This window comes from Nicotiana sylvestris, chromosome 6, assembly GCF_000393655.2.
Source record: "Nicotiana sylvestris chromosome 6, ASM39365v2, whole genome shotgun sequence".
Taxonomy (NCBI): domain Eukaryota; kingdom Viridiplantae; phylum Streptophyta; class Magnoliopsida; order Solanales; family Solanaceae; genus Nicotiana; species Nicotiana sylvestris.
Window position 1 is genome coordinate 137,605,289 of NC_091062.1, and position 8,570 is coordinate 137,613,858.

An 8,570-nucleotide genomic window follows, 5' to 3' on the forward strand; every position below is an offset into this window, starting at 1 on the left:
AGTCCAAGAATATTGAAATGACTTCAAAGAACATCAACTCCGGTTCATCTTCCACCAAGACTGCTAACTCCAAGTTCTATGATGATGTGGAAAACATCCTCGATGTTACATTTGGAAGCTTCAGACCAGTTAGGAGGAGCAAAGCGAGCTCTTTAGGACAACAAGTACCCTAAGTGACGTCCGCATCAACACCTGTTTTCGGATCTTCATCCTCAAAAAGAGAAAGATCTTCCACAAACGCACCTAAAGGAGAAAGCAATGTTACTGAAAAAATCAAGAAAACTCTTGCTCTACTTGACCTCTCCCGATCCAAGCACTCTACTGTGAAGGAAGATGATGATGCTTCAAGTGATGGATCCTCCCCACTTACACCACATAGCGTGAGCTAGTCAAGGATCAATCTGTGTGAAAATCCATGCCACTCTCCATCGTCCACGACAATCATGCAAGCCATGGTGATAAACACTTCATTTGTGGAGGAGTAGTTAGCAAACTTGACGGAAGCAATCGTTGTCTTGACCATTGCATACAAAATCAAGAGGCTAGAAATGACAAGCTAACAGACATGGTGGGAATCTTGATGGAAGAAGAATTCACCCATGCACCCGGCAAGCTCCCAGAAGTTCTAAAAAGTGACTCTCCCCCAAGACAAGTAGCATCCACTAAGGCTATCTCTGTCTCATCTGAAGGGATGATTCCAATCGATCAACTGAAAGAGTTTATTGAAGGAACCATTAAGAACAAATATGAGGTTGCTGCCAAATCCTCCCTTACATATGCAAAGTCGTATACTACAAGGGTCGATATGTTCAAGATGCCTGCTGGCTATCAACCTCCAAAGTTTCAACAGTTTGATGATAAAGGTAACCCAAAACAACATGTGGCGCACTTTGTGGAGGCGTGCAATAATGCTGGGACTTATGGAGATTACCTCATCAAGCAGTTTGTCCGCTCGCTAAAAGGAAATGCTTTTGATTGTATACAGACCTCGAGGCTGGATCTATCAATAGTTGGGATCAAATAGAGCAAGAGTTCCTCAATCGCTTTTATAGTACGAGACGTACTGTGAGTATGATAGAACTTACAAATACTCGTCAACGAAAGGGGGAACCGGTTATTGACTTTATCAATCGTTGGAGGAATGCAAGCCTCAACTGCAAAGATAGGCTTAGTGAAGCTTGGGATTGCGCTACATCTTGTAAGGTATCAAGCCGGGCACATTTGAAGAACTTGCAACTTGTTCCCATGACATGGAATTGAGCATGGCCTCCGCTGGAAATGAAAGGTTGCCCATCTATGAACCTCGCAAAGGGAATGACAAGAAAGAAGTTAGGAAGTGGGGCAAGTTCGTACCCAATTATGAAAGCAAAGAAGCTATGAATGTCAACACGTCACCTGTGAAGTTCACGACGAAAGTGAGCAAGAAGCAGAGTATGAAATCCACTTCTTTTAAAGACAAGCCAAGTGGAAAGTTGACTCTAAAATAAATGCAAGAGAATGAGTACCTATTTCTGGATTCTGATGTGCCAGCCATTTTTGAAGAGCTCCTCGAGTTAAATCTTATTGAGCTTCCGGAGATGAAGTGACCAAATGAAACTAGGAAAATAAATGACCCAAATTACTGCAAATATCACCGACTTGTAAGCCACCATCTGGAGGAATGCTTTGTCTTCAAGGACAAACTCATGGAATTGGCTCGCGAAAAGAAGATCGTGCTTGAAGATGAGAAAGCAAGCACAAACCAAGTCTCTATCACCTTTAGCTCATTCAATCCGAATGAATTATGTGGTTTTAAAGAAAGTAAAGATGAAGAATTACTGGAGAGAGACAAAGCTGAAGTCAATCAACCTGATGATGATGAAGGTTGGACATTGGTGACTCGTCGTAGGCACCATAAAAGGAGCCCACAAAAAGAATCAATAGAACAACAAACAAGGAAAATGATGGTGAAAAGACCAAGGAGATAGAATCCAGTTAAATATCTGAAGAAAACAAAAGTAGAGGTGCACCATCCTCAAAAGCCACGACATCCAGTGACCATGGAGGAGTTCTTACCAAGTTGGTTCCGCACGAAGATTTCCCATGATGGTATTAAGGCCTCTTGTTGCCATGCTGACAAAGGTTGATGACCTACCGTTGGCACCATCTTCGGAAAAGCCCATCGAGTCCACTCCTCAAGAAGTTAATGCTTATGAGGAAAAGGTCACGTTCACAAATGACGATCTTTTTCCAGGTGACACTCCTCATAACCGCCCATTGTACCTGGTTGGCTATATGCGCGATGAAAGGGTAAATCGAATTTTGGTTGATGGAGGATCCTCAGTGAACATTTTACCAATCCACACTGTGAAAGAACTTGGTATTCCCATGAACAAACTCTTAGAAAGTCATGTGATGATCCAAGGATTCAACCAAGGGGGCAAAGAGCCATAGGCACGATCAGGTTGTGAATCACTATTGAAGATATGCAATCAAGTGCATGGCTGCATGTGATCGATGCGAATACTTTATACAATGTTTTGCTTGGGAGGCCTTGGATACATGAGAATAAAGTAGTTCCATCTACCTACCGTCAATATTTAAAATACTACGAGGGTGAAGTCGAGAAGAAGATAGTTGCTGATGATGAACCATTCACAAAAGCAGAGTCACACTTTGCCGATGCAAAGTTCTAATTGAAGAACCGCGTTGTGAAGGAGCTAAAAGTTGATGATGGCATGAAAAATAAAAATGACGAGCTCATAACTAAAAGAGCTGAGGTGACTATTGGTAAAGCCAAAGCTGTTACTGAGGAGGTACAACCCGACGTGAATAAATCTCATAGAGGGGATATTGCATCTTATGGCAAGAAAGTAAGTCCTAAGCTCCAATATGTCCCTAAAAGGAAGAAAGACGAGGGAAAATCATCTAATCTCCAAACCAACACGCTAAAGGAGTTAACTCTTCTAGTAAAATGGATTAAGGCAGTAAAGTTGTCCGCGAAGCCGCTTGCAAGGTTTGTAGCCCAAAATTGTTTGCAAAATATTGCACTCCCTACAAAGCAAACGAATAAAGGTTTTGACCCTAACACTTACAAGTTATTTGCAAAAGCTGGTATAATCTCGATGAGCCATCAAAGTTAGGGAAGCTTCCATCAGAAGCTGCAACGAGGCAACCACGTGAAGGTTTGGGATACAAGCAACTGTCACCAGTGCACATCTCAATTAGAAGGGCGAACATCAATTATATCATTGTAGAAGATGAATCGGCCGCTTCTAACAAGCCTTCTATCTTTGACAGACTTGGGAAATCAACTGTGAGAACTTCCATATTTGAGAGATTGGGTCCATTAAAGAAGGGGAATAAGTTTCAGAGAAATTATCGAAATACAAGAACACCCGCTTCTCCAAAATTCAGAAGATCTCTAAAGTTTGGTTCCTTCTAGAAAGAGGCGACAAACAAAAGTGATGGTTTCTTGTGATGAAGTACTGAAAGTGAAGCCATACACTGTGGTCTACACTAAAGAACGTGATGACAACGAAGAAAGTGTGGGTTCTTCATTTAATGTCACTATACAAGGCGAGAACGGTGTTCCATCTTCAATGGAAGATAATGCAGAATTAGAGTGTGTTTTCACCATGTTGTCAAATACCCTTCAATGATGGGGACCCTCGAGAAGATGAAGATGCAAAAGATGCTCCGCCAGAACTTGAAGAAGGGGTGAAGGCAACGATTGGTGCCTTAAAAGAAGTTAACCTTGGCACTGATGAAGAACCAAGACCCACCTACCTAAGTGTTTTATTAGAAGTTGATGAAGAGAGCACTTATATTGAGTTACTCAAGGAGTACAGGGACGTCTTTGCTTGGAGCTACAAAGAGATGTCTGGCTTGGACCCTAAAGTAGCAGTCCATCACCTTGCGGTCAAAAATGGTGCTCGCCCTGTTAAACAAGCTCAAAGGCATTTAGGCCGGACTTGGTCCCCTTGATTGAAACCAAAGTTAACAAACTCATCGAATTTGGCTTTTTTCGTGAAGTTAAATGCCCAACATGGGTTTCAAGTATTGTCCCTGTAAGGAAGAAAAATGGCCAGATTCGAGTGTGCGTTGACTTTATAGATCTTAACAATGCGTGTCCGAAAGATGAATTTCCACTTCCTATTCCAAAGCTGATGATCGATGCTACTACTGGTTACGAGGTAATGTCTTTCATGGACGGTTCGTCGGGCTATAACCAAATACGCATGGCACCAAAAGATGAAGAGCTTACTGCATTCCGTACCCCAAAGGGTATTTATTTCTACAAGGTAATGCCTTTTGGCTTGAAGAACGCTGGTGCTACTTACCAAAGGGCTATGCAGAATATTTTCGATGATCTTCTCCACAAGAATGTCGAATACTATGTTGATGACTTTGTGGTAAAATCAAGAGAGAAAGGCGACCACTTGAAAGACTTGAGGATGATATTTGAATTGCTCTGGAGGTACCAACTTAGGATGAATCCATTGAAATATGCCTTTGTATTTACTTTTGGAAAGTTCCTTGGTTTCATTGTCCGACATCGAGGGATCAAAATTGATCAAGCCAGAGTGGATGCCATTTTAAAAATGCCCGAGCCTCGGGATATCCATGAATTGAAAAGTCTGCAAGGACAGCTAGCGTACCTTAGAAGATTCATATCAAACCTAGCTGGAGGTGCCAACCATTTAGTCGCCTCATGAAGAAAGGCATTCCTTTCAAGTGGGACCAAGCTTGTAGCAATGCCTTCGAAAGTATCAAAACCTACTTGAAGAAGCCTCCAGTTTTAGCAGCCCTTATACTTGGAAAACCATTGACACTATACATTGCGGCACAAGAAAGGTCCGTTGGAGCACTGTTGGCCCAAGAATATAGTGAAGGGAAAGAAAACTCTCTTTACTACTTGAGCAGGATGATGACACCGAATGAGCTGAATTATTTACCAATTGAAAAGTTATGTTTGACGCTAGTCTTCTCAATTCAAAAGTTGAAGCACTACTTTCAAGCTCATGTTGTTCGTCTTGTTTCTAAGGCAAATCCCATCAAGTTCGTGATGTCAAAACCTATTCTTAGTGATCGACTAACGAGATGGTACCTCCAATTTCAATAATTCAAGATTTTGTACATCCCTCGAAAGGTTGTAAAAAGACAAGTATTGGCAGACTTCTTGGTAGATCATCCGATACCTGATGACTGGGAGCTAACTAACGAACTGCCTGATGAGGATGCAATGGTCGTTGAAGTTCAACCTTCATGGAAGATGTACTTTGATGGTGCTGCACATCGTGAAAGAGCTGGTGCTGGCGTAGTATTTGTCACTTCCCAAGGTGAAGTCTTGCCCTACTCCTTCACCTTGACACAATTCTGTTCTAACAATGTTGTTGAATATCAAGCATTAATACTTGGGCTTGAAACGACCGTTGATATGAAGAAATTGCAATTGCAAGTCTTTGGAGACTCCCAGTTAGTGGTCAATCAGCTTTTAGGTAGTTACGATGTCAAGAAGCCTGAACTACACCCATATTATGATTACGCTAAAAAATTAATGGGGTGGCTCGGTGATGTGACTATTCAGCATATGCCAAGGAAAGAAAACAAGAAGGCGGATGCTTTAGCTACCCTAGCTTCATCGTTAACCCTGCCTGATCAAGCGCAAGTTACTGTCTGCCAAAAATGGGTAGTACCACCACCAAATGAGGCTGAAGGTGAAGAAAATGAACTCAAGTATCTTGTCATTGTTTCTGAAGTCGAGAAAGAGGAATGGCGACAATCCATTATCGACTACTTGTGCTATGGGATACTTCCAGAAAATTCACGGAGAAGAACTGAAATCTATCGCCGTGCACCTCACTTCCTTTACTACAAAGATACCCTATACAGAAGATCATTCGAGGGAGTACTTTTGCGATACTTAGGGGAAGATGAAACACTCCAAGCTTTGCAAGAAGCACATTCTGGGTATGTGGATCACACCAGTCTAGACCAAAGCTCCACTTCCATATTAAAGGGATGGGATATTATTGGTCAACGATGGTAAAAGATTGCTTGGACTACGCCCGAAGATACAAGGCTTGTCAATACCATGCGAATTTTAGTCATCAACCTCCTGAAGTGTTGCACCCGACTGTGACATTCTGGCTGTTTGACGGTTGGGGATTGGATGTTGTTGGACCACTACCAAAGTCCTCCGGTGGGAACCTATATATCCTGGATGCAACCGACTACTTCTCAAAATGGGCTGAAGTTGTTGCTCTTAAGGAAGTAAAGAAGGAAATTGTTGCAAATTTCATCCGAGTAAACATTATTTATCGCTTTGGCATTCCTCGTTACATAATAACAGATAATGGAAAGACATTCGATAATAGGTTGATGAATAAGGTTTGTGATCTCTTTGGCTTCAAGCAACGTAACTCTTCGATGTACAATGCTGCCGCCAATGGTCTAGCTAAGGCATTCAACAAAACTCTATGCAACTTGCTAAAGAAAGTCGTCTCCAAATCCAAATGAGATTGGAATGACCGGATGGAAGAAGCTCTATAGGCATATAGGACGACTCACCGCATGCCAACACAAGCAACTCCTTATTCACTCGTTTATGGAGTCGAAGCCGTCTTGCCACTTGAGCGTCAAATACCTTCATTACGACTAGCTATTCAAGATGAGATTACTGATAAAGAAAATGCTCGACTTCAATTAGCAGAGTTGGAGGCTCTTGATGAGAAGAGGTTGGAAGCTCAACAGAGTCTTGAATGTTATCAAGCCCGATTGTTTCGCGCCTTCAATAAAAGAGTTTGCCCGAGATCTTTTCAAGTAGGAGATCAAGTCCTTGCCGTACGAAGACCCATAATTACTTCCCATAAACCTGTAGGAAGTTCACTTCAAAATTTGATGGGTCATATGTTGTACAAGAAGCTTACTCAAGTGGGGCTTACAAGCTGGTTGATGCAGATGGCATGAGAATCGGCCCTATCAATGACAAGTTTTTGAAGAAGTATTATCCTTGAAGTTGTAACGCTCCTTGACGCATGAGCCTAAACTGCATGTTGCTACACTCTTGACCCGCATGAGTCTAAACTGTGTATGGCCCCTACAAAAAAAAGAGTCTGCTAGGTTGAAAACTTCGAAAGAGGCGGCCTAGGCAAAAGTTAGGACATAAAAAAAATCACCCAGTCTGAACTATGGTATGACTTGATCCTCTTCACCGAGGTACGTAGGCAGCTTAGAGTTTCATTCTAAGTTCAGTCACATAAGTTCAAAAGATACATATTGCCCCAATTGTTGTTCGAATGAAGTATGAAGGAATGTAAGATCAAGTTGAAATGACATCCTCCTGTTGAACTTTGATCTCATTTGATTTAAAGGGGGAAACCCTCCATGGTTCGCCAAACCTTCAAGTTTTTTAATCTCCAAGTTCTCCCTCTGCCTTAAAAAAAAGGGAAAAGAAGAGAGGCATCAAAGGGAAACACAAGTATAAGGGAAAGATAGCTTGGCACAATGTTTCAAATTCAATGAGACTTGAACCAAAGATATTTATGAGAATATAACTCTTAAATTTCAATTGATTGCAAGTAAGAAATCTTCCGATCTCGAGGCTCCCATACCAAGATACTAAAGTTTTGGTGAAGTCGCGCAATTTGAAATCCTCAGTGTGCCAAATATAAAGTTGATTTCAAAATATTATCTGGAACTATTCTGAAGTTGTTTGATTGTGAATTTTGGATATATTCTAGGTATTGAAGTCTAGTTTTAAGGAAATCAAACAATTTGTAATTTCGACGTTCCCACACCAAGATATGAATTTTTTGGTGAGACTGCATAAATCTGGAATTGATAGCATTGTGCAATATAAAGTTGATTCCAAAATATTATCTGGGATGATTCTGAAGTTGTTTGATTGAGAATTTTAGATATGTTCTAGATCATGAAGTCTAATTTTCAAGAAATCAAACAGTTTATAATTTCAACGTTTCCACACCAAGATATGATTTTTTTGGCGAAACTGCGCAAATCTAGAATTGATAGCATGGTGCAATATAAAGTTGATTTCAAAATATTATGTGGGATGATTCTGAAGTTGTTTGATTGAGAATTTTGGATATGTTCTAGTTTTTAAGAAATCAAACGGTTTGTAATTTCGACGTTCCTACATCAAGAAATGGATTTTTTTTGTGAGACTGCGCAAATCTGGAATTGACAGCATGGTGCAATATAAAGTTGGTTTCAAAATATTGTTTCAAAGAAATCCAAGTTTTGTTACATAAATGTCAACGCATCATGCTAAGAAAGCAACCATTGTTACTGATAAAAAAAAGAAAGGGGAACATCAATAAAAACGTGCAATGTAAAGTAAAACAGGTGGAGTTTTCAGTTTCAAGGATAGTCGAGTTAACTAAATGCAAGGAAAAAAGACAAGAGGCAAATAAAATACTCTATATAGGCTAATCTAAACACAACTTGTAATTGACTAAGTCCTTAAGGGTGGCCTCTAAGTGTTGTTTCTTCATCTCCACATCGGCCAAGTCATCAGCAGTTGCCAAGGAAACACCAGAACATCTACGGTACTCCTCTTCAGCAGA

At 40.8% G+C, this 8,570-nt stretch overlaps 1 protein-coding gene across 1 annotated transcript; it reads left to right on the top strand.

Moving 5' to 3' along the window:
- Window positions 1–3,446: 3,446 nt before the first annotated feature.
- LOC138871355 (uncharacterized) lies at window positions 3,447–6,951 on the top strand. Its single transcript, XM_070149228.1, has 7 exons — window positions 3,447–3,606; window positions 3,659–3,938; window positions 4,040–4,175; window positions 4,305–4,394; window positions 5,132–5,952; window positions 6,057–6,372; window positions 6,535–6,951. The coding sequence occupies exons 1-7, from the start codon at window positions 3,447–3,449 to the stop codon at window positions 6,949–6,951; spliced, it is 2,220 nt and encodes a 739-aa protein (XP_070005329.1).
- The last annotated feature ends 1,619 nt before the right edge of the window (window positions 6,952–8,570 follow it).

Excerpts from the sequence above, each read along its gene's own strand:
- LOC138871355 (XM_070149228.1), top strand. The coding sequence starts at position 3,447 with ATGGTTTCTTGTGATGAAGTACTGAAAGTGAAGCCATACACTGTGGTC. Across the intron at positions 5,953-6,056 it reads TTGCAAGAAGCACATTCTGG|ATACAAGGCTTGTCAATACC; the intron begins GTATGTGGATCA and ends CTACGCCCGAAG. Across the intron at positions 6,373-6,534 it reads ATAATAGGTTGATGAATAAG|GCATATAGGACGACTCACCG; the intron begins GTTTGTGATCTC and ends GAAGCTCTATAG.